Source organism: Mobula birostris, chromosome 7 (assembly GCF_030028105.1).
Source record: "Mobula birostris isolate sMobBir1 chromosome 7, sMobBir1.hap1, whole genome shotgun sequence".
Classification (NCBI taxonomy): Eukaryota; Metazoa; Chordata; class Chondrichthyes; order Myliobatiformes; family Myliobatidae; genus Mobula; species Mobula birostris.
The window spans coordinates 73686607-73713393 of NC_092376.1; the positions used below are offsets into that span (position 1 = coordinate 73686607).

At 42.4% G+C, this 26787-nt stretch overlaps 1 protein-coding gene across 6 annotated transcripts in view; it reads right to left on the reverse strand.

Annotated features, from left to right (window-relative positions):
* mtmr2 (myotubularin related protein 2) overlaps positions 1-24409 on the reverse strand; it is a 143338-nt gene extending 118929 nt beyond the window's left edge. For 4 of the 6 annotated variants that reach the window (XR_011886595.1, XM_072263413.1, XM_072263415.1 and 1 more), the window contains exons 1-2: positions 24161-24409; positions 11069-11168 (exon numbers count right to left, since the gene is read on the reverse strand). Coding sequence is in view for 3 of the 6 variants with exons in the window: in XM_072263413.1 (XP_072119514.1) it covers positions 11069-11168; positions 24161-24258 (198 nt within the window). In the remaining 3 variants the exon portion in view is untranslated. Of the gene's footprint in view, positions 1-11068; positions 11169-24160 lie in introns of those variants that run through there. The other 2 variants (XM_072263416.1, XM_072263417.1) reach the window with 2 other exon arrangements.
* Between the last annotated feature and the right edge of the window lie 2378 nt (positions 24410-26787).

Sequence of the window (26787 nt, forward strand, 5' to 3'; positions counted from 1 at the left end):
AGGACCAGCCTATTGGCTCAGGGAGTCTGACCCTCCAAGGGAGGAGTTGTAAAGTTTGATGGCCACAGGCAGGAATGACTTCCTATGACGCTCTGTGCTGCATCTCGGTGGAATGAGTCTCTGGCTGAATGTACTCCTGTGCCCACCCAGTACATTATGTAGAGGATGGGAAACATTGACCAAGATGGTGTGCAACTTAGACAGCATCCTCTTTTCAGACACCACCGTAAGAGAGTCCAGTTCCATCCCCACAACATCACTGGCCTTACGGATGAGTTTGTTGATTCTGTTGGTGTCTGCTACCCTCAGCCTGCTGCCCCAGCACAAAACAGCAAACATGATAGCACTGGCCACCACAGACTTGTAGAACATCCTCAGTCTCGTCCGGCAGATGTTAAAGGACATCAGTCTCCTCAGGAAATAGAGACGGCTCTGACCCTTCTTGTAGACAGCCTCAGTGTTCCTTGACCAGTCCAGTTTATTGTCAATTCGTATTCCCAGGTATTTGTAATCCCCCACCATGTCCACACTGACCCCCTGGATGGAAACAGGGGTCACCGGTACCGTAGCTCTCCTCAGGTCTACCACCAGCTCCTTAGTCTTTTTCACATTAAGCTGCAGATAATTCTGCTCACACCATGTGACATAGTTTCCTACCATAGCCCTGTACTCAGCCTCATCTCCCTTGCTGATGCATCCACTATGGCAGAGTCATCCGAAAACTTCTGAAGATGACAAGACTCTGTGCAGTAGTTGAAGTCCGAGGTGTAAATGGTGAAGAGAAAGGGAGACAAGACAGTCCCCTGTGGAGCCCCAGTGCTGCTGATCACTCTGTCAGACACACAGTGTTGCAAACACACGTACTGTGGTCTGCCAGTCAGGTAATCAAGAATCCATGATACCAGGGAAGCATCCACCTGCATCGCTGTCAGCTTCTCCCCAGCACAGCAGGGCAGATGGTGTTGAACGCACTGGAGGAGTCAAAAAACGTGACCCTCACAGTGCTCGCTGGCTTGTCCAGGTGGGCGTAGACACAGTTCAGCAGGTAGACGATGGCATCCTCAACTCCTAGTCGGGGCTGGTAGGCGAACTGGAGGGGATCTAAGTGTGGCCTGACCATAGGCCAGAGCAGCTCCAGAACAAGTCTCTCCAGGGTCTTCATGATGTGGGAGGTCAATACCACCGGTCTGTAGTCATTGAGGCGTCTGGGGCACGGCGCCTTCGGCACAGAGACGAGGCAGGACGTCTTCCACAGTACAGGAACCCTCCGGAGCCTCAGGCTCAGGTTGAATACATGGCGAAGTACTCCACATAGCTGAGGGGCACAGGCTTTGAGCACCCTGGTACTGACACCATCCGGTCCTTCAGCCTTGCTTGGGTTGAGACGTTTCAGCTGTCTTCTCACCTGTTCAGCTGTGAAGCCCACCGTGGTGGTTTCGTGTGGGGAAGGGGTATAGTCATAAGAACAGGGTGGGGGACTGTGAGGAGGGGTAGGAGGGGAGAGTGGAATATGTGTAGGTTGGGGGCCGAGTCATACCTGGACTTCTAGCAGAGTTCTGGATCATCAGTTTTGAAAACCACAGATCACGCCCTCAGCAGACTGTGAACCTCATGGTTCATCCACAGCTTCTGGTTTCAATATGTCTGGTATGTTCTCAAAGGCAGGCACTCGTGCATTCAGGTCTCTATGAAGTTGGCGACAACTGTGCATATTCATTCAGATTTGAAGATGAACCGCTAAATATTGTCCAGTCTACCGATTCAAAGCAGTCCTGTAGGTGCTCCTCCACCTCCCTTGACCATACCTTCTTTGCCCTCACCACTGATGCTGCAGTCCTCAGTCCCTGTTTTTATGCTGGGAGTAGAAATACTGCCGGTTGATCGGTCTTGACAAAGTGTGGGCGTGCAATGGCACAGTAAATGTTCTTGCTGATGGTGTAACAGTGGTCAAGTATGCTGGCTCCGCTGGTTCCAAAGGTGATATGTAGTTGATCAGACTGGCCTGGTTGAAACCACAATGATTGGGAAGACATCAATGTTCACTGTTTCATGACTGCTGATTACAGTGTTCAGCTCCTTCAGTGCCTGCCTGCAATTGGCCAGGGATGGAATATACACCACAACCAGGATGACGGCAGAACACTCCCTCAGGAAATAAAATGGATAACACTTGGCCACTAGGTTCTCCTGGATGGGCGAGCAGGACTGAGACAGAACTGCCTTGTCTATGCACAACAATGAGTTCATCATGAAGCAAACTCTGCTTCCTCTACCTTTACATGACTTCACTGTGCAGTTCATGTGGTAGAAGGTGAAGCACTTGGGCTGCAGAGCTGTATCGGGAGTGCTGGGGTGAGGTGGACACGTTTCTGTGAAAAAAAGTATATTGTTTTCCCTGATGTCCCTCTGGTACTGCAATCTTACTCTGAGGTCTTCAACTGTACCTTCCAGAGACTGTACATTAGCAGCCAAGCACTAGGGAATGGGGTCTTCAGGGCACTGCACTTCAATCTTATTTGCAGCCCAGCACGCTTTCCTTGATTCCTTTCTCTGAAAGTGAAACTGCACTCATGACCCGAGTCTGCAGCCTGGGGTCCACTGATTTTGAGGAATGATAAACTTTTCACCAGTATGATGAACGCCTCCATGTTCATGTCTTCGCCCAGGCCAAGATCCTTAGTATTAAAACACTAGCTCCATTCAATTAGCTACATCATGCATCCTTTGTTGTCCCTGAAGTCAGACTCCAGAAAAAGACACATTGTCATGCAAAATCATTATCAGATTAGCAGAGGAAAGGATTCATTAACGTGCCTTAAACCTTCCTTGAAGAAGTGTGTTGTGCGCTCTGGCTTGCAGAACTCTGGTCTGCAACTGCTCTAAATAAAAGTAGTACATTCAAGGCCGCACTGGAGGCAGAGAAGCTCTGCAAAAGTGGTGGAAGGAATGCACCACCTCATCATCTGAGCCTCCTACCATAATATCCCCTATCCATGGAAGTGTTTCTGGTTTCCACATTAGCTTCCATTGTTACGTACCCCGTAACTGGGTTGCCAAACCAGCAGAAATGGATCACTCAGTTGGAGTCTGGACTACTAGAACTAAGAAAGTTTTAAAAAAGAAACAAGCAACACAGCAATCGAAAGGATAATAAATGCAACAGTTCAGCAATGATAAACACACACGTGCACAGAATTAAGATAACAGCATCAATCAAGCTCTATCGTTGTCTAGGGATAAATGACCAATTTCAAAGTGACACAAAGTTCAGTCCAATTTAGTAGTGCAGTTCGCAGTAATCGTTGCCATGGCGATGGACAACGTGGGGGGGGAGACAGAGAGAGAACGGGAACGACTGATCATTCAGACACGGCTTCCACTCACAGACCGGCGATATGGCTCACAAGCAGCTTTTGGGCAGGTCCTTGGTGATGTCACCTGAGGTCACCGACTGTGACCCCTCCTCCAGATGCGGTCGATCCTCTGCAGTGAACTCAGCACCCAAGCAAGGGCGGACACAAACCGGGTTCCCACTGATCGTACCTTTCCACCCTGTGCGTTGTCCGGTACTTCCCACCGACTCGTGAGAGGCGCACCGCTTCCAGGGTCTCGTTACCTCGGGTGTCGTGTGTCTCCTGCCTTAGCGAACCGGTTCCTTTTTATTCCCCTGCTGGGGTATCGCCTGTCCATCACTTCAAACAGTTCAGGGTTCAAAGGGGGAGCCGCTCCAGACAGCTCTCTCCCCCCCCCCCCCCCCCCCCGGTCCCTTCATTACACATCTCCAGATGCTGCTTCATTGTTCCTTATCTCTCCTTCCCCTGAGGACAGGTGGCAGACCAACTGCTGATCTCACAGGACAGCTAACATCTATGTGTATTCTTGTCACACCATAGTCATCTAAAAGCCAGAACTCACAAAACCAAAGCGGAAGTAAGTTTTCCTCTATCCCAAGCAATTGCTGAAGAAAGAAAGGCAGATGAAGAACATGCATAATAACTACTAAGTAAATATGACTTACTTGAAGCAGGAAATAACTATCCTGAGTATAAAAAGACAATGACAAAATGTGAAATAATTGTTGTCAAGCTCACCAAATGACAGTGCTGGAAATGTTAAGACTGTTTCATGAAAAAAAGAAAGAATTGCTGTTAGCAATTAGTCAATTGTGCTGTATAGAATACATTTTAATGAGGATCTTCATTGATAAACAAATTATTTACTTGCAAATGGTCCAAAAGTCACATGTTTTTTCTGGACCTCTCCCTCTCACCCCCAAGAAACAAATGCATCCAAAGTTTCAATTCATCAACTGTCAAGGAGCATTTTCTTCTAAAATAATCAACTACAGGCAATATACAGAATAGGAAAACATTTTGTCTGGCAAAATAGAAAGCACTGAAAAAAACATGTCTCTAAAGTGAGACATCTTTCCACATTTCTTAAAAATAGTAACAGTGCCTTACTAATTTTGCTTACAAAATTGGAGCATCTGCCAATCAGAAGGATTCACAAACAGCCAAGAATTTACAGACAAAAAAACATTCAAACTAGAACTAGATGTGCTGTCTTACCCTCAATTAATATAGAACTACATTAACTGAAAATTGTTTATTTGCCAAGGGTAACTACAAGGACATGTACTGTCAGAACATGCAGATTGAAAGCATAATATAATTGATTTCTGGAAGTACTGTTGGAGGATAACTCTGCTGATTTTAAAAGATCTAACCTGAAAGGTTATGCTCAGAATGACTCATCTCTGATTTGAGTAAATTATACCAATATGGGAGTGTAAGGGGATTCTTCTTTTATGTTACTGCTGAGGCTAAGCAAAATGGCTTCTTTGTTATGTTAGAATAAAATGACTTCTTTGTTATGTTAACTGCTGAGAAAGTTCTCTCTCTAGCAGCTTGTTTAGGTTATATTACTGATAATGAGGATGGTGAGGATTGTATTAATTTGCTAACCAATTGGGATAGATGTTATTCTTTCTTGTGTGTCTGTAAGCTATTGTTTTTCGCAGGCTTTGGAGCAGAAGGAGGATGGGGACAGAGAGAGGAGACGCGATGCTGTAAACTGGGCGACGGAACGGACCTTGAGCAGAAGCCCAAGGCCCAGGGTCTTTGGCAATGAGAGGAGGCGAAGACAGACTTGTGTGGAGCGTCTGGTTGACCAGCATGGTTGGTCCCAAGCGGCGGGTAGAGGAGGTCAGAGGGGATCGAATGGTGGAAAGAGGACTCCATTAATTGAGCTCCAACTGTTGTGCACAAAGTGGTTGAACTTTGATAAGTTTGGTGCCTTTTACTTCCCTTTTATATTTTATCTCTATTAATTATATAGTTCTAGTAAGATCTATAAAATGTAATCATTTAATCGCGTATGATGTATTGTCTGTTATTTGGCGGGGTGGGGTACATCACACAACATCCACACCAACTTGATTACCCAGTTTGGCGGGGCCGAAGGCTACTCCCCCTAGATGAAAGCGAGCTGAGTGAGCCTGAGGCTGACCAGGGGGCTAGAGGAGCTATAAAGAATTATCTTGCATGTTTCTATTTTTCACTCAACATCTAAGGAAAGAATTCCTTCATGATCAAGGAAGGCTTTCTTGACTTGGTTCCACTCCAGTTGGTTCTGAGATGGCAATATAGGAACTACTGACTCTCCAGTAATGGAACAGCTGATGGGATGGGCAGATGGGTAGCTGAGGATGGGTGGGTGGATGCATTAGTAATGCTCTTTCAAGAATCACTAGATTCTGGAATGGTTTCAGAGGATTGGAAAATCACAAATGTCACTCCACTCTTTAAGAAAGGAAGGAAGAACAAGACTGGAAATTATAGGTCAGTTAGCCTGACTTCAGTGGTTGGTAAGATAAGGAGATGGCAGAGGAACTGATTGAGTATTTTGCATCAGTCTTCACTGCGGAAGACATCAGCAGTATACCGGACACTCAAGGGTGGCAGGGAAGAGAAGTGTGTGCAGTCACAATTACGACAGAGAAGTACTCAGGAAGCTGAATAGTCCAAAGGTAGATAAACTTCCTGGACCAGATGGAATGCACCCTCGTGTTCTGAAGGAAGTAGCTGTGGAGATTGCGGAGGCATTAGCGATGATCATTCAAAAGTTGATAGATTCTGGCATGGTTCCATAAGACTGGAAGATTGCAAATGTCACTCCGCTATTTAAGAAGGGGGCAAGGAAGCAAAAAGGAAATTATAGACCTGTTAGCTTGACATCGGTGGTTGGAAAGTTGTTGGGAGTTGATTGTCAAGGATGAGGTTACAGAGTACCTGGAGGCATATGACAAGATAGACAGAACTCAGCATGGATTCCTTAAAGGAAAATCCTGCCTGACAAACCTATTACAATTTCTTGAGGAAATTACCAGTAGGCTAGACAAGGGAGATGCAGTGGATGTTGTATATTTGGATTTTCAGAAGGCCTTTGACAAGGTGCCACACATGAGGCTACTTAACAAGAGCCCATGGAATTACGGGGAAGTTACATACGTGGATAGAGCATTGGTTGATTGGCAGGAAACAGAGTGTGGGAATAAAGGGATCCTATTCTGGTTGGCTGCCGGTTACCAGTGGTGTTCCACAGGGGTCAGTGTTGGGGCTACTTCTTTTTACATTGTACATCAACAATTTGGATTATGGAATAGATGGCTTTGTGGCTAAGTTTGCTGACAATACGAAGATAGGTGGAGGGGCCGGTAGTGCTGAGGAAACGGAGAGTCTGCAGAGAGACTTGGATAGATTGGAAGAATGGGCAAAGAAGTGGGAAATGAAATACAATGTTGGAAAGTGTATGGTTATGCACTTTGGCAGAAGAAATAGATGGGCAGACTATTATTTAAATGGGGAAAGAATCCAAAGTTCTGAGATGCAACGGGACCTGGGAGTCCTCGTACAGGATACTTTTAAAGTTAACCTCCAGGTTGAGTTGGTAGTGAAGAAGGCGAATGCAATGTTAGCATTCATTTCTAGAGGAATAGAGTATAGGAGCAGGGATGTGATGTTGAGGCTCTATAAGGCGCTGGTGAGACCTCACTTGGAGTACTGTGGGCAGTTTTGGTCTCCTTATTTAAGAAAGGATGCGCTGATGTTGGAGAGGGTACAGAGAAGATTCACTAGAATGATTCCAGGACTGAGAGGGTTAACATATGAGGAACGTTTGTCCGCTCTTGGACTGTATTCCTTGGAGTTTAGAAGAATGAGGGGAGACCTCATAGAAATGTTTCGAATGTTGAAAGGCATGGACAGAGTGGATGTGGCAAAGTTGTTTCCCATGATGGGGGAGTCTAGTACGAGAGGGCATGACTTAAGGATTGAAGGGCGCCCATTCAGAACAGAAATGCGAAGAAATTTTTTTAGTCAGAGGGTGGTGAATCTATGGAATTTGTTGCCACGGGCAGCAGTGGAGGCCAAGTCATTGGGTGTATTTAAGACAGAGATTGATAGGTATCCGAGTAGCCAGGGCATCAAAGGTTATAATGAGAAGGCAGGGGAGTGGGACTAAATGGGAGAATGAATCAGCTCATGATAAAATGGCAGAGCAGACTCGATGGGCCAAATGGCCTACTTCTGCTCCTTTGCCTTACGGTCTAAGGTGTTGTCTCCCTTATTCAGAATAAGGTTTAGGAGTACTTGGAGGCACATGATAAATTAGGCCAAAATCAGCATGGTTTTCTGAAGTACAAATCTTGTCTGACAATTCCGTTACAATTCTTTGAGAAAATAACTAGCTGGATAGACAAAAGAGAGTCAATGGATGCAGCTTACTTTGAATTTCAGAAGGTGCCACATGAAGCTGCTAAACAACATAAGAGCCCATGGTATTACAGGAAATAAATTATTACCATGGGTAGAAGATTGGCTGACTGGCAGAAGGCAAAAGGTGGAAATAACAGGGACTTTTTCTGGTTGGCTGTGAGTGTGTTCTGCAGGGGTTAGTGTTGAGACCACTTCCCTTCACGTTATATTTCAAAGATTTAGATAACAGAATTATTGGCTTTGTGTCCAAGTTTGCAGACGATATGAAGATAGGTGGAGGTGCAAATAGTGCTCAGGAAGCAGGCAGTCTGCAGAAGGACTTGAATTTAGAGAGTGGGCAAAGATGTGACAGACAAAATACAGTGTAGGGAAATATATAGTCATGCACTTTCATAGAAGGAATAAAAGCATAGGATATGTACTTAATGGGAGAAAATTCATAAACCAGAGGTGCAAAGGAACTTAGGAATCCTTGTGCAGGTTCCTTAAAGGTTAACTTGCTGGTTGAGTCAGTGGTAAGGAAGGCAAATGTAATGTTAGCATTTATTTCAAGAGGACTAGAACATAAAAGCAAGGATGTAATGCTGAAGGTTTTCAAGGCATTGTTCACAATGGGCTTGGAGTACAGTATAATGAACAGTTTTAAGCCCCTTATCTTGTTTTAGAGAGGGTCCACAGGAAGTTCCTGGGAATGAATGGGTTAATGTATAAAGGACACTTGGTGGCTCTGAGCTTATATTCAATGGAATTAAGAATGGGGGGGGGGGGTGAAATCTCATTGAAACCTATTGAACACTGAAAGGCCTAGATAGAGTTGACCTGGACAGTACATTTCCTATAGTGGGGGAGTTTAGGACATCTCTTTAGAACACAGATGAGGAGGAATTTCTTTAGTCAGAGGGTGGTGAATTAATTGCCTCAGATGACTGTGGAGGACAAGTCATTGGATATATTTAAAGTGGAGGCTGATCAGTCAGGGCCTTAAGGTTACAACGAGAAGGCTAGAGAATAGGGTTGAGAGTAATAACAGATCAACCATAATGGAGGAATGGCCCAATTGGCCTAATGGCTTAATTCTCTTCCTATGTCTTATGGTATTATGAAAAATAAAAGTCTTGAACATGAAATCACCAACTCCTGCAGCGACTTTGGAATATTATCAGAAAAAAATTATTATTAGTGCCTTCGGAAAAAAATTAGATCAAACAAATTTGACTAATGACATTCATTAAGAAAACTGTTTTCTTTCCCTATGAAATATAAAAATAAAATAAACTAATGCACGTTCCATATTCGTTCAGTTTTAAAACTCAAATTCTACAGCTGTTAATTTAAGCCAAGCTACCCTCAAGACAAAAAAAAATGCTTTTTTAAACCTTTCATCCATTTGCTTTTCAGATATAATATTTAGGCTGAATACCCCTTGTCCAAAATGCTTGAGGCCAGAAGTGTTTCAAATTTCAGATTTTTTTTGGACTTTGAATATATAGTGAGATAGCCAGTACTTCTGACTCTGAATTTGTATGCTACCAATCTTTGTCTTATACTTGTTCATCTCACATATATACAGAGTAAAAGTTATTACATACCATTAAAATAATGAAAATATAATGTTTGCAGGGTAACAAAAGCAGCACAACAGCATCGGGACAATACCTGAATCAGCTGTTAAACAACAACAAATGGCAGGCTTTCAGTATCCACCTACAATGCTGTGTTTTGATTAAAAGGTTTGAATATACTGTATTTTAAACACGAGAAAATCTGTAGATGCTGGAAATCCAAAGCAACACATTCAAAATGCTGGAGGAACTCAGCAGGTCAGGCAGCATCTATGGAAATTAATAAATAGTTGACGTTTTGGGCCGAAACCCTTCTTCAGGACTGAGAAGGAATGGGGATGATGCCAGAATATAAAGGTGGGGGTGAGGGGGAAAGAGGCTAGCCGGAAGGTGCCAAGTGAAGACAGGTGGTTGGGAAAATTCAAGGGCTGGAGAAGAAAGAATCTGATAGGAGATAAACGTGGATCAAAGGAAAACGGGAAGGAGGGGACCCAGGGGAAAGTAATAAGTAGTAAAAGGTCAGGGTTGGGAATAGAGGAAGGGGCGGGGGGAGGAGGAATTAGTTTACCGGAATAAGAAATTGATAATTATGCAATCAGGTTGGAGGCCACCTAGACAGGATACAAGATGTTGCTCCTCCATCCTGAGAGTGGCCTCATCTTGGTATTTCTATTTTAATTTTTAGGTTTTCTGTAAGCATTGTGGATTTGTTCAGATGTTAGATTTTCATCAGTGAAGATCTTCTCAAACTCGTCAATGATTTTTTTTCCTGCTGCTTTGTGATCAGCAGATGCTTTATCTTTAATTTTTTTAAACTTAATTCTGTGCCTTTTCTTAAAATGCTGCAACCAGCCTGCTGATTATTGACAATTATCTTCAATTTTCAGTTTGTCATGATAGATCTTTGTTTGTTTCATGATCAGCATACCATTAAGCAACATATGTTCACTCCCACACAGATGAATCCACTCTTTCAATACACAAACGAGATCTTCATTTTTCACTTTGAGCAGTGTTTTTCTATTTTTAATTAACTTCTATTCACTACATGAGGTCAGTTCTCAGAACTGTCTGTGATATGGAGAGATGTGCACATCGTCTGGGAACCTTCACAGCACCCTGTGGAATTTTCCATTTGTGACATCATGTCAGTGCTCAAATAAATTTTGGATTTCAGGGGTTTTCAGATTTTGAAATTTCGGATAAGAGGTACTCAACCAGTATCAGGTCAATATACGAAACTTGACCTTGAATCATATACCACTGGATCTAATCAATTGGTATAGATCTCATTTAAAACACAGCATGCATTGTCATATTCATTCATTAACTTTAACACAGTTTACTTTGATACATTGCAGATCTGAAAACACTAAACAGGCAGTAATAACATACAACTAAAGCTTGCAGAACATAGGAAAAAGGTGTAAATAATGGATGAGGCAACCATGACATATTGAGCCATACTGAACAGAAATAAGTAAAAAATTGTGGCTCTTAGATCCTTCTACGACTATGATCACTTACGAGTCTGTTGTCAAACAATATTTTGCAAATCTAACATCTAGAACACAAGTTTCAAATATGAAAAACAGAAAATGCAGTGAATGCTCATCCTTTTAGCAAGTATGAGTAAGAATAAAGTACTCCAGAATACGCTTGCTGGCACTTACGTGGATTTATCAAACACAAATACAGTGAAATTCACCTTGTTGAATAGTTACCTACCCTGAAATCTGAAGAAAAATCTGCAGAAGAAACAGAATCAGAAGACATAACTGTAGTAGTCTTGTTGTACACAGACTGCTCAGATACAGACGAGGAGGTACTATGGAAAGAAAGGGCAAAGGTTGTTCAGGTGAAAAGTTGCATTAAAGAGGTCATTCACACTGTAATGATTCTACACTTGTGCAAAATAACCCCAATTGGAAATAATCTTGATTTTATGACACCAAGCATTGCAGTAACCCGAAGTCCCAGCTGTGCTCAATGTAGTGTAACTACATAGACTGAACAGTGGAAGCAGCATGCTAACAACTGGTAGTCCAAAGCCCATGGGTTCATGGAAAAATGCCTCGAGGGCTTGATATTCAATCTACACCAGTTTTCCATCAATTCAGCCTCATTCAGTTCTTGTTCTCTAATCCTATTAGCATAACTATTTTATTCCCTTCCCTCTTACACATTTTTGTAATGCTGCTTAACGTTATCTAACAATTTTTGTGGTACTCAGTTCCAAATTCCTTAGATTTTTCAATGACTCATATCAATAGCTACCAGTATTACATCCCCATATATGCCATCAAAACCTTTCAGAATCCTAAATACTTCTACCGAATCACCCAAGTTACTTTTATTTCATAAAAAGAAATCAATTTCCAACAGCAGCAATATTTTTCAACCTAAACTCTCTGATGCTACTAGATTGATGTTGCTCAAATTTTTCTTCAAAATATTACTTAATTTAAACACTGGAAATAGGTGACCCCAAAACATTAGTCAGAAATCTACATAACTCAAAATTATTGTCAGTATCTTTGCAATCTCTAACTGGGTTTTGAAATGCTGCTAATTGCTTTTCAGTCCAGAACTGTAGATAGTACTCTATAGTTTAATCAAGGTTAGAAACAAGAGCAACTTTCGATTTCAGTATTAATTCTCTAAAAATAAACCTTGGTATTTCACTTTTTAAAATAAATAAGCATGTTGATTAAGCTATGTCCTTATTTTAAAATTGTTTGGTCCCAGATTGCTATGCATCTCTACCCCATTTTGAATTTTTTAAATTTTCATTGCAATAAAATAAATTATGGATTGGGTGGTCACATGGGGAGGGAAAAGGTGGTACAGGTGTTTTTAAATTTTAAAAAAATCAAAATAAATCAAAATAAATCAAATTTTAATAACTTCTAACCAAAATATTATGTATCTTCATGTGATCCTTATTTATTATTTTGGTGTTGCTAAGCTTTATAATCAATAAAATTGTTCCATAACTGGTTGAGCCCTCAAGTTTTATAATTGCTTCTCTAAAGTTCTTATACATGGTGGAGATGGAAACCTGATAGGAGAGATTTTGACAAGTTTTACATAGGGCAAGCATGAACCTGGAAGACTCTCAAGGTCTATAGGCCAATCCCCTGTACTGTGGATATAATGGATTACAGAAACATTGATGAACTCCAAGCATATCATCAAGTTTGTGAGAAGAGGCTTATCATCAAGTGAGTACATGATGCAGCGCAGGGAAAGTTATCAGAATTCTGCACAGGCGACAACTCTTTTTGTCACCACCAACCAGACACTGTGGGAAAACACTAAGCAAGAATCCGTGAAGTTACAAATACGCAAACGGAGATCGTGACAAATTTGCCACACCTTGAGGAAGCCAACCAATGACATCACCAGGCAGGCATTAAAATGGAACTCCAAGGAAAGAGGAAAAAGGGACGTCCAAAGACCACATGGAAGAGACACGTTGAGGCCGAAATTAAATGATGCAGACACTCCTGGTACACCCTCACGAAACTGGATCAGAACAGAAGACAATGGAGATGAGAGGCCATCAATGGCCTGTGCTCCACTGGGAGCCATGGACCCAAGAAGAACAAGACAACACTTTCAAGGATGCATGGCCAGGAGATTAGAGGAAAGAGACTTTGAAGAAAGAAACATTAATATAGTAAATTCAGTAACATTTCTAATAGTTGGGAAGTCAATACCCAGATAGAACAAAATTAATGTCAGGAAATTTTGTTTCAGCATTGGATGCAGAATCTATAATTTTAAAAAAAGTAATCAGATAAAAATGCAGTAGAAAAACTATTACTGGTACAGAGAGCAGAGTGGAATGAAGTGTTTAACTTTTCTTGGAAATCTGACATTTACTATAGTTCAAATGGCCTCTCTTTCAACAGCAAAATGCTTCAAAACAGCAATCCAAATGCAGAACAACAGAGACCATTGTTGCCTTAAAAAAGATTTCTCATAACACAGCGAGACAGGGTTAATGAATCAATCGATTGAAATGTAACCTTTTAAAAGACAATGTCCTTAGCATCGCATCTATTGAAAATGCAAATGCAGTCACCTAGGATTTCTCATACATAATGAAGCAGCATTCAGATTAAAACTAGGCCAAAATTCAAATTCTGTCCTCTGAAGGCAAAAATGAGTCAAGTTGCATTGTGATAGCTATTTTATCTGGCCATATGCGAGTACTTCAATACAAAGACATAATAGCCGAATTTAAAAATTCTCCAAATAGAAACAATAAAACGAACAGAAATTAGAGTTGAAAATTACATTGAATGCAATCTCCCTAAAACAGTCTATTCTATAAAAATAAATTTCATTCAAATATGATTGTTAAATGTCATATTTTTAATTTGGGGGGCATAATATCACTTCAGCGTTCTGAAGCATGGAGGCCACGATAGACATGCTTCACTATCTGCAATAAGGTCTGGAAGACAGGTGAATGGCCGACACCTTGGACTTAGTCACTGATCACTGTGCTTCCCAAGAAACGCAATTTCCAACTTTGTCAGAATTACCGTACCATCAGTTTGATCAGCCATGTAAGCAAGGTAATGCTCAGAATCATCTTGAACAGACTGAGACCTCAGGCAGAAGACATCATTGCCGAGGATCAAGCAGGCTTCCGTAAGGGCAGAAGCACCACTGAGCAGATTTTCAACCTCTGCACCCTCTGTGAGGAACACCTTCAGCACCAGAGAGAGTTCTACCACGTCTTCATAGACTTCAAGAAAGCGTTTGACAGAGTCTGGCATGATGCCTTATGGGCCACCATGAAGATATTCAACATGGGGCAGAAGCTGATTCATACAATCCATCAGCTTGACACCAAGACAACCAGTGCAGTACTCGCTCAGGGCACCATCGGGAAGTGGTTCCATACCTCTGTATGAGTCCATCAGGGCTGCCTCCTCTCCCCCACTGTCTTCAACGTCTTCCTGAGTGAGTTGAATGAGTGTTGCCCTTGAAGATCATGTGGGCACAGTCAGCATCAGAGGGAGGAACATCACAAACCTAAGAGTTGCTGACGACATTGATGGACTTGCAGGAAAAGAGGATGAACTGGCCAACCTGGTCAGCCATCTTGACAGAGCCTCCACAAAGTTTGGAATGGAAATAAGTGCAGAGAAAACCAAGCACATGGCAAATGCCAATGGTGCCATCATAACAGACATCTCAGTCCATGGTCAGAAACTTGAGACAGTGCAGCAGTTCAAATAGCTGGGGGCAATCATCAGTAATGAAGGATCAAGACCATAAGTCCTGGCAAGAACCGCACAGACAATGACTGCACTATGCAAACTCAAGACAATATGGTGGGACAGTAACATCACCATGAAGTACAAGATCAGACTCCTGCGTGCACTGGTATTCTCCATTTTCCTGTAGGCATGTGAGACACGGACCCTCACAGCAGAGCTACAGAGGAAGATACAGGCATTGGAAATGAGATGCTATCGCAACATTTTGGGCATCTCATACTTGGACCAAATCACAAACGAGCAGGTCCGCAAGACCATCCAGCACCACATTGGCCCCATGAAGACCTCCTCACAACGGTGAAGAAAAGAAAGCTGAGATGGTATGGCCACGTAACAAGATCCAGTGGCCTTGCAAAGACCATTCTACAAGGAACTGTGGAGGGGAAAAGAAGGAGAGGCAGACAGAGGAAAAGATGGACGGACAACATTAAAGAATGGACAGGGAAAACATTTGCGGTGACCCAGGCTCTGGCACACAACCGCGACAGATGGAACAGAGTGGTGCAAAGCTTGTCACGACGGTGCCCTGATGACTGCACCAGGAGTTAAGGGCACAAGGAAGGAATATCACTTCAGCAACAAACCACAGAGAACACTTCAGACAACTGAAAATGGAATTACTTGAAGGATCTACTTCAGATTCTTTAAAAAGAAATGCTCCAAAGTATCCCTCAAGACTTCACAAATGCTCACTTTAAAAGACAATAATTTACACAGGAGTAACATAAATGTCTCATAATCAAAGGAAGGAAAAATCATCTATTTTTAAAACTAATGTTAGTTGAAGAAGTCTTGTTAATAGGACGCCATGTGAATTTCCTCCTTGTATCAAACTCTAACTCAAACCATTCAAGATTTTTGAATTTACTTCAGATCTAGAAAAGGACCCTGACAAAACAATTCTCCTTGAACTCAACTGGAGTTGTAGACAAGATTCTGTTCTCAAAACCTGAAGGACTGAATCCAACATTGTTTCAAAAATTATTTGAGAAAAACAAAGAAAAGCTGCTACTTCTATTGAGGAAAAGAACTAAGAAACTGAACAGGACTTTATGGTTTAGGTGGATTGTTGAAATCTTTGCGCACCGTTCTTTCAGCACTGCACTCACAAATACACAATTTCAAATTTTATAACTCGGTATCTCATCCCACAGAGTGATTGTTGACTCCTACTGATTAATAGACTGATTTTCTCTCCAAATCAACCAACCACATCTTGAAGTCATTGCAAAGATATACCAATATTTCATAGATCACAGCTCTTCACTTTGTTCACCATCTTTCTCCTCTTCCTTCCACCTTGCCAAACAAGAAAAGCCTCAGTATTCCTTTCCTTAACAATATGACATGTCTAAAACAGTTCAGCTTCTGCTTAAGCTGTTACAGATGTCTTCTGATTTTGTCAATATATTTCCCATTTGCTTCTGCCAGAGTGAATCTACCTGGTCTCTACATTCTTTAGACTTCAGTGTTGCACGTGACATGGCCTCGAAGTTCAATATAGATTCAGAAGTGAATGAAGACAGTATCAAGGCATGTTTTCTCTTAGTTTATATTTGCAAGTTTTTCCTTTGGGGCCAAGTTGATGGCGATAACAGAGCAGATTAGCTAATGATCTATCTATCAGCTGATGATCAGTCGATTAGCCGATGATGTACCGTGGACAGCATTCTAACTTGGCTACATCGCTGTCTGATTTGGGAGGGCTACTGCACAGGATCAAAGTAAGCTGCAGAGAGTTGCAAACTCAGTCAGCTCCATCATGGGCACTAGCCTCCGTAGTATCCAGGGCATCTTCAAGCAGTGATGCCTCAGGAAGGTGGTGTCCATCATTAAGGACCCTCCCTCACACAGATTATGCCTTGTTCTTATTGTTACCATCAGGAATGAGGTACAGAAGCCTGAAGGCACACACTCAACAATTCAGGAACAGCATTTTCCCCTCTGCCATTGGAAAATGGACATTGAACCCATGAACACTACCTCACTGCTTTTTAATTTCATTTCGCACTACTTATTTCATTCAAGCATCGATACCCACTGTAACTCACATCTTCTTTCTCTATTATTATGTATTGTATTGTACTGCTGCCACAAAGACAATAAATTTCGCGACATCTGCCAGTTATATTAAACCTGATTCTGATCAGTCATCATTGCCATGGGTGACATGGGCATTCTACAGTTCCTCACTCAGACAAATGCATTAAAGAAACATCATCTTCAGAACTGGAAGTATTCCCATGAGATTTTGTGCTTTGCCTCTGTGATAAATAGTGTTGGTTATGACAAGACCAGGTGCTATGCATTTTCTAAGGAGGACCAGATTTGAGTGAGCCTACCTTACTTCCTCCTTGCTGATCAAACACTGCCTGCCCACTGTTGAAGTCACCAAGAGGATCTGTTTGATAGACTGCTCCACCAACCACAAGCTGACCCAGGAATTAGTGTGAAAGCAGTACACAACAGTTCTGTCAAACGTTAAAGCACAAGCTAAATCAAAAGGTGACTAATTGCATTTCTGATGCAAGTAAACGTTACATTAAAACTCAGCCGGGGTAGCTCCAAGCTATCTGGCCCATCAAATCTTCTTAACCATGGGGCACAATTAGACTTGTAATCACAATATCTAATCTCATGCATGAGCATTTTAACCTTTCGGTATGTTTGGTAAGGTAGAGAACTGTGTGTGCAAGTGTTTTGTTCTTAATTCCTTATTTATTAAACAATAGTGAATGACTGTACTTCCTCTCCGATGATATCACTGAAACTTACAAAATTCATTTGGGGATTGACAAGATGAATGTGGGGAGGATGCTTTCCCTAGCCAGTGAATGGTCTAAAACCAGTGGTCACAGTAATAGATGAGAGAAATTCTTCACTCAGAGTGTGGCCAATCCTTCAAAGGTACTACAACCTTGTCTAGGGTTTGGAGGCTTGCATGCCTCAATGACCCGTTGAGCTATGTTGGCTGGAGTCAGGGGCTTGCAGGATAGGGTCACCCATGCCTAACAGGTCAAAGGTCCACCGGTCATCCAGTTTGGGGGTCCAGATCAGGTCTAACAACCCTGGCTGGTCAAAAAATAACCTTACAAAAACAGCAATGAAAAATCCTTCAATCTGTGTGCAACCAAGGACAGACAGAGATGAAGGATCTTCAATGCTGCCCTAAGCACCAGCAGCATAATAGGCAGTTGAAGAGGGTGGCAAATCATTGGAATTCTCTACCCATGAGGGCTCAGTCATTTCATTCAAAACAGCTCAAGGGATTTCTGGATATTAAAAGAAATAGGGAACATGCAGAAAAATGAGGCTGAGGTAGAAGATCGACGACGCTCAAAAACGTCTACTTCTAATTCTTATAAGTCTCTTGTGTCTATATCTAATTCTTATGTTGCTATTCATATGTAACATTTACCTGTATTGTTTGAAGCTTTTCCATTAAATTTGATTGATGTGTGATTTTAACCACATCTGTGGCCTGTCAACAGTCAACTTTGGTTTGTGGTTTACCACTACCGTCACAATTTCTCAGCATACTGGCAGAGTAGGTATATAGCACATCATTTAAAAGAATTATGCAGCTAATCACGTCAGATTTTTGTAAAAATATGCTTTAAATTTATCTTATAACTGTGCAATCTATGAAATCAAAGATTGCTAGTTACAGAAATGAAATTCAACGATGAGATAAAATCTGTCAGATTTACATAGTAAAAACAGTGGAATTTTATCTGACATTGCACGATATCAAAGTTAACTGTGAAAGTACCCATCATATCAGGTATAATAAACAGTAGAAGATAAACTGAATTACTCATAAAGAAGAACAAACTTGGTCAATAGAAAAAGCCAATAAACAACTTGCACTCTGAATTCAGTTCTATTGATTGAGGATTAGTAAAGATCTACCCAGATAAACTCCAAAAGAGTTGGCTCCCAAAGGTACTTTTTCTGTGCAAATTATCATATAGCAGGACATGAAGCAAACTGCTCTTTTTAAAAAGTGAAGCCTATAACCCAAACCATCCATTGTCTATAGGTGCCAGATGGACAACTACTGGTGATCACAAGTTGTTCCCGCAACCCTCTCTTCTTCTCTCCCCCCCCCCCCACAATGCCACTGTTGAAGGATGACAGTCACAAGGATAAATTAGGCTGAGATTGTTTTAATTAGGTAAGATTGAAGAAAGAATGCACAGAAGAATTCTTAAAAGTGAGTGGTTTGGACACAGTAGATATTAGGGCCTGTATTTGAAAAGTCCCCATTTGCATTCTCTGCCCTTCATTGCAGCAAAAAAGCACTATTATGCGACTAATTAAATAAAAGACCACAAGACACCAGAACAGAATTAGGCCATTTGGCCCATAGCATCTCCTCTGCCATTCAGTCATGGCTGATCTTTTGTTTAAAACCATCCTCAGCCTACTCCATGGCCTTCTCACTTTAACCTTTGATGCCACAGCCAATCAAGAACCTATCAATCTCTACATTAAATACACCTAATGACCTAGCCTCCACAACTGCCTGTGGTAACAGATTCACCAGCCTCTGGCTAAAGAAATTCCTCTGCATCTCTGTTTTAAATGGACACTCCTCTATCCTGAGGCTGTGCCCTCCCGTCTTAGACTCTCTCACCATGGGAAACATCCTTTCCACATCTACTCTGTCTAGGCCTTTTAACATTAGAAAGGTTTCAATTAGATCCACCCCTCCCCCCCCCACATTTACTTCTTCTACCAAAGTGCATGACAATGCATTTTTCATCATTGTATTTTATTTGCCACTTTTTTGCCCATTCTCCTAATCAGTCTAAGTCCCTCTGCAGCCAAACTGTTTCCTCAACACTTTCCTCCACCAATCTTGGTATCATCTGCAAACTTGGCAACAAAGCCATCTATTCCATCATTTAAATCATTAATATACAGCATAAAAAGGAGTAGTCCCAACACCGACCACTCTGGAACACCACTAGTCACTGGCAGCTAACCAGAAAAGGATCTTTTTATTCCCATTCACTGCCGCCTACCAATCAGCCAATGCTCTAACCATGCTAGGAACTTTCGTGTATACCATGAGCTCTTAATTTGGTAATCAGCCTCATGTGTGGCACCTTATCCAAGGCCTTCCAAAAATCCAAATGTACACCATTCACTGCATCCCCTTTACCTACCCTATTTGTAATCTCCTCAAAGAATTCCAACAGGTTCATCAGGCAGGAATTTTCCCTTAAGGAAACTATGCTGACTTTGTCCTAAGTTGTTCTGTATCACCAACAATTGACTCCAACATCTTCCCAACCACTGAGGTCAGGCTAACTGGTCTATAATTTCCTTTCTGCTTCCTCCCTCCTTTCTTAAAGAGTGGAGTGATATTTGCAATTTTCCAGTTCTCGGGCACCATGCCGGAAGACAATGATCCTTGAAAGATCATTACTAATGCCTCCACAATCTCTACGGCTACCTTTTTCAGAAACCTAGGGTGCAGTTCATCTGGTACAGGTGACTTATGTACCATTAGGTCTTTCAGCTTTTTGAGCACCTTCTCCCTTGTAATAGTAAATGCACTCACTTCTCTTCCCTTCCACCTTTCAACATCTGGCACATTGCTATTGTCTTCCAAAGTGAGACTGATGCAAAATACTTATTTAACTCATGTGCCCTCTCCTTGTCCCCTGTTATTATTTCTCCGGCCTCATTTTCTAGCAGTCCTATATCCACTCTCATTTCTCTTTTCTATCAATTTTTTGCATTGAGTATTTCTTTGTTTTTGGAATACATCTATCCTGTGCCTTCCTCATTTTTTCCAGAAACTGAAGCCATTGCTGCTCTGCTGTCATCTCTGCCAGCATCTCCTTCCAATTTACTTTGGCTAACTTCTCTCTCATACCACTGTAATTTCCTTTACTCAACTGAAATACCGCTACATCAGACTTTACTTTCTCCCTATCAAATTTCAAGTTGCACTCAATCATATTGTGATCACTATCTCCTAAGGCTTCCTTTACCTTAAACTCCCCAATTACCTCCTGTTCATTACATAACACCCAATGCAGTATAGCTGATCCCTCTGTTGCAGTGAAAATGAACTCATTGACCAACATTTACAATAAATAAGCTTCAAACAAAATTATTACAAATATTCTGAAAGCACTCTTCAGTTGAAAAATAGTGAACAAAGTATAGCTAATTATTGCTTTAAAGATAAGACAAACCTTTATTTATCCCGAAGAAAATTTTAGCATCAATTAGCATGTTTTCAACATGAAAAAATGAGCTTAGGTGTCATCAAAACTGCCTACAGCCAATATAAAGGCTGAATTGCTCTTGGAAAGGACATTCTGAACTCTCAAAACTTTAAACAATCTAAATACTAGAAGTTATTGTACATTACTTAAAGCTACAATTCATGATCAACTTACTGGCTATTACATGACCTCATGATAAGGATGACACTAAAATATTTCAGCTTCTTACACATCAATTTTCTACATTTCCTAAGTATTAGAATACTGTAGCACATTCCAACACCACTATAGAATATCAAAAGATACATGCAACTATCAAACACATTCAACATGTTTATCATAAATAAAATGAATTTTATTTTCAATTCAAATATTCAAACATTGGAACTCTAAGGTAAAAGTATGATTTATAAACATTCGCTCTTGCAAAAGTAATTGATAAACTTTATGATGTTAACACACACAATATTAAGTGTGCCACCTTGCCTATACAAATCAGACTGAGAACATGTTGTTTTCTTCTCGAGTTTTTTAAATCTCTTTTTCCCCACTTCCTCCTCCCCTTCCTCTTTCCACTGCCTCCCTCATACCCTCTCAAACCCTCCCTGTCCTATGCCGATCTGATTCCTTCCTCTCCCTCATGTGCCCACAGTGTCCAACACATTATGGCCTAGTGGTTCATTCAGAGTGCTAGACTGGGAACTTGAGTTTAAATCTCACCAAGGCAGCTGGAAAACTCAAACTCACATAATTAAATAAATCTGGAATGCAAACAAATAATATTATAAAATGATAACTTTGAAATCGGGGACCATAGAAACCATTAGGATTCTTATTGTACTCTGAGACTAAAATTGCTCCTAATTGATTGGTTCCCTAATGTTGTCATAGCCAGTGGAGGTAGTGGGGATAAACTGCCACTACACATTAAATGTTCCCAATGGTGTGTGTCTCAAATAACCTCTGATAATTAAGTCCAGCTCCTGGCCTTCACTTGTGGCTTAGCTACTAAGCCTAGCAGAACCATTTCTAATGACAGGAAAAGGGGCAAAGGCGGGTTTCTGGCCTTTGCCCCTTAAAACCAGTTGCTTTGGGCAGACTGGGTTCATCAGCGGTGGTTGGCAGCTCATCTGGAAGGAGAACTCTGATCTCAAATCTCCGCTGCCTGGCGAATATATGCACTCATGGAGAAGGCATCGGGAGTAAACCCTGAGGTAAAAAAGCTGAGCTGTTGTCCCTACATTGAGTTCAACAATGACTAGCAACTCCTGAGACGCCACTGGTCCCAAATTATATAGGTCTCTGACGTTCCTTTGGATTGATCAGCTGCATGGAGAGGGAAAGCCTGCTGCATGGGCAACAAAAACTTGCTTTTAATATCCTACTGCCCTAGCTTGTGTATCACATAGGCAGCCAACCAACAGAGGGCCTCACTGTGCAGGAAATCAACCATCTTTACCCTGTATGGTGAAATGTGACATGAAGCATACAAATATAATTGATTCTTAATTACCTAGGGAGGGACAATTAGATATGGATGACAAATGGCTTCATGCGATGTCAATATCCCGTGAATAAAAAAAATCTTCCACACATGTAAATTACTCTTGACAAAAAGTAGCATTAAATATGACATCAAATCACCAGGAAAGAACTGTATGATAAATATGGGAAGAATACACAGGCTGGAGTCATGCAAAGGAAGATGCTGGTGTTTCCTGGAGGTCAGACCTGCAACTGATCTTCAGAAGAAAACCCAACCAACTGCAGATGCATCAAGAATCTTTTGATATCAACTGCATCTTCAATTTCATTCACAACTTCTGTGAAAATGGGTCAAGCCGTCACTAAACACAGCAAACTCATGACCACACCCATGCTGAGCTAATATGTGCCAAATACCATTTGCACCATAACAGTAACAGACAGTGAAAAATTGCAATATGTTGATCCTAGCCATTTATTTACAGACATTCAACAGCATTATCATTACTGGGTACCCTATCAGCATCTTGGGGATTCCCATTGCCCAGAATGGATACATATACACAATGACCACAGAATCAGGACAGAGACTAGGTACCTCCAGCATCAAGTGACTTACTTCCTTACTGCCCAAACCCTTCTCACTATCTACATCGTACACATCAAGAACACGATGGAATTTTCTCCACTTCCTTGGATGAATGCAGCTCCAACAACACTAAATTAAGTTTATCATCCACCATTCTAAACCATTCCAGCACTCATCCACAAAATGCTTCAAAATTATCAATGCAGCTACAAAGGCACAACAGCTGCTATATTTCATTAGGAGTTTGAGGGGATTTGGTATGTCACCAAAGGCACGCACAAGTTTCTGCAAAGGTACCGGACAGCATTCTAACTGGGTGCATCACTGTATAGTATGGGGGGGGGGGCTCTGCACAGGATCGAAATAAGCTGCAGAAAGTTGTGAACTCAGCTCCATTATGGGCACGAGCTTCCCTATCAGCCAGGACATCTTCAAGGAATATGCCTCAAAAAGGCAGCATCCATCGTTAAGGACCCCCATCACCCAGGACATGCCCTCTTCTCATTGCTGCCATCAGGAAGGAGGTACGGGAGCCTGAAGGAGCACACTCAGCAATTCAGGAACAGCTTCTTCCCCTTTGCCATCTGATGTCTGAAGGGGCAATGAACCCGTGATCACTACTTCACTATTTTTTCCTACTTTTGCACTATTTAATTAACTTTTAATATATATAAATAGTGTAATTTTCAGTGTTTAATGACTATATATTGCAATGTACTGCTGCCGCATAACAACAAATTTCACGACATATGCCGGTGATATTAAAGCTGACACTGAATTTCTCTCCTGGACTACTTCAGCAGCAACTTCCAAATACATGACCTCTGCCACCGAGAATGGCAGAGACAGCAGGTGCATGGAAACACGACCACGTACCACCCACAAGTCTCCCCTCAAGCCGAACACTACCCTGACTTGGAAAGCGATCTCGGTTTTTTTCCACCGTCGCTGGATCCAGATCCTGGAACTTCCACCCCGCCCGTTAGCACAACGGGGAGACGTCCACCAGAAGGGCTCAGACATCCATCTCCTTTCATTCAAGGGCAGTGGTCAATAAGTACTGGTCTTCCTGCAACACGAATACCCCGGAGGTTGGCGCGGTTTCCGCCGTCTCTGTTTGCACCCCCTTCCCCCCCACCCTCACCCCCCTCCGGCCTCGCCTCGCCTCCCCGCCCCTGGGACCGCTGCTCACTCCCACCTGCTCACGGAGCCGGCGCTGGGCGGCCTGGAGTCGGAGCCGCTCCTGGGCAGCGACCGCTTGGACGCGAGGCTGTCGTGACTGATGCTCTTCTCCATGTGTGCTCGGCTCGCCCGAAGGACGGAGTGGATTCACAACCGCAACTCCTCACTTGACCGGAATCACCGACACCCAGGCCGCAGGGCGACGTCCGCAGGAGCCGGGCGCCGGGCGGGGGCGATGTGGAGTCGGTGGCGGGAGCTGCGGGGGGGGGGGGAACTGAACCGGTCCGCGCTGGGGGAGGGGCGGTGAACCGGTCGACGCCGGGTGGGGTGGGGGGGAGCGGTGAACCGGTCCGCTCTGGACCAATCGGGGTGGGGAGGCGTGAATCGGTCCGTGCTGGACACCAACCGGGGGGGGGGGGTGTTGAACTGGTCCGTGCTGGAAACCAACCGGGGGGGGGGGGGGTGTTGAACTGGTCCGTGCTGGACCAACCGGTCCGCGCTGGACACCAACTGGTGGAGGGATGAAACGGTTCGTGCTGGGCATCTACCGGAGTGTATGTGTGAAGAGTTGAAACAGTCCGGCGGTGCCGCGAATCTCGGCTGGAGAGTTGGCTCCAGCCGAGGTCAGTGTCTGGAAGCCCCGTGGGTTCAGTGCTTGGGATGACAGACAGGGCAAGGGTTAATGTAGTGTGGTTAAAGGGTTAATGCCGTGCCATGCAATGTAGTAGTGATACGGCCCAGTCTATCACAGTTAAAGCCCCTTCCCCCCCCCCCCCAACATTGAGGACATCTACACGGAACGCTGTCACAGAAAGGAGCAGCCTTCATCAGGGACCCCCGCCATCCAAACCGTGCTCTCTTCTGGCTGCTGCCATCAGAAAGAAGGTGCAGAAATCCCAGGACTCACACCTCCGGGTTCAGGAACTGTTACTACCCCTCAACCATCAGGCTCTTGAACCAAAGGGGATAACTTCACTCAACTTCACTTCCCCCATCACTGAAATGTTCCCACAACGTGTGGACTTTCTTTCAAGGACCCTTCATCTCCTATTCTTGATAATTACTGCTTATTTATTATTTTCTTGTATTTTGTATTTGTACAGTATGTTGTCCTTTGCACATCAGTTGTTTGACAACCCTTTTGGGTGTGTCTTTCATTAATTCTATTTCTTGGATTTACTGAGCATGTCTGCAAGAAAATGATGATCAGGGTTGCATATGGTGACATGTATGCACTTTGATAATAAAAGTACTTTGATGTAGGGCACTTGCAGGGCAAGGGTTAATATAGGGCACTAGCAGGGAGGTGGGAGCCAGGCAAGGTATGGGTTAATTTTGAACTGCAACACATCATGGGTTGATGTAGGGCACTGACAAGGAGCTGGGGTTCAGGAAGGGAATGGGGTAATGTATGGCACTGGCAAGGAGATGGGGTACAAAGTGTTACAGCACAGAAGCAGAACTTTAAACCTACAGCAACTTTGCCAACCACTGCATACTCAATGTGCAGCTGAACTCCAATCAACTGTATCATATTAATCAGAAATCCTGAAATTTGGGAACATGGTTTCCATTTCCTACAGTCCATTTCAACTCATTGGATTCACTAGTGACTCTGCTATATTATATTGTTTTAATTATGCAGGAAATTGTATCTTACTACTATATAATACTTATTATGGTACTATATAACATAAAAAAGTGAATTTTTAGTACCTGAATAATATCCAGAAGTTCAGAAAATTGCCAGTCCAGTTCCATCGAAGTTCCCAGGAAACTGGATTATCAGCTTTATGGAATACTGATTCCATTTATCAGCACATCACCCAATTTTTTTATGCTTGATAATTCAAGTGTTCTGCTTTCATCAGCAACTCCACCATTGCATTTCAAGCACCCTCTAGGGTAGGGACTTCCAACTGTTTTTATGCCAATGGGACACCATTAACTGAGGAGTCTGTGGACCCCATTTGGGAATCCGTGCTCTAGGATGAAAAATTAACCCTCAAATCCCCTGAACTTCCTGTTCCTCACATGAAATCAGTTTCATACACCAGCTATTGAGAAAAGTTTCTTAATACATACTCTATCCGTTTCCCTGATAACTTAGTATAGTTCAAAAAGACAATGTCAGTGATAATAAACCTGATTCTGATTTCCCCCACCTCTTTCCAAAAGCCTCCTCCACTTCAAGGAAAACAAACCCAGCCTATCCAATGTTTTATTACTAAAACAATCCATCCCAGACAATATCCTGGTTAATTTCATTAGTTCTGCTCTAGTGCAACCCCATAGTGTGGCAACCATAATTATAAACAGTGCTTCAGCTGTAGCCTAAGCAATGTCTTGCATAATTGTACCATGACTCTTATGATCTATGCATCGACTATTGAAGTTAAGTATCTCAAATGCCTTCTTAATCACCATCTCTTCCTACGCTGTCACCTTTATAGATGCTTGGATTTGTACATCAAAATTACTCTGTTCCTAACAGCCAAACATTCATTGTTGATGTCCTAATCTTATTTGCCCTCTCAAAGTGCATCACCTTATTGCCTAAAATTAAATTCCATCTGCTTTGTTCTCCCCATCTTACTAACTCATCAATATCAGACTATAGCCTAAGACTGCCTTTCAACAAGT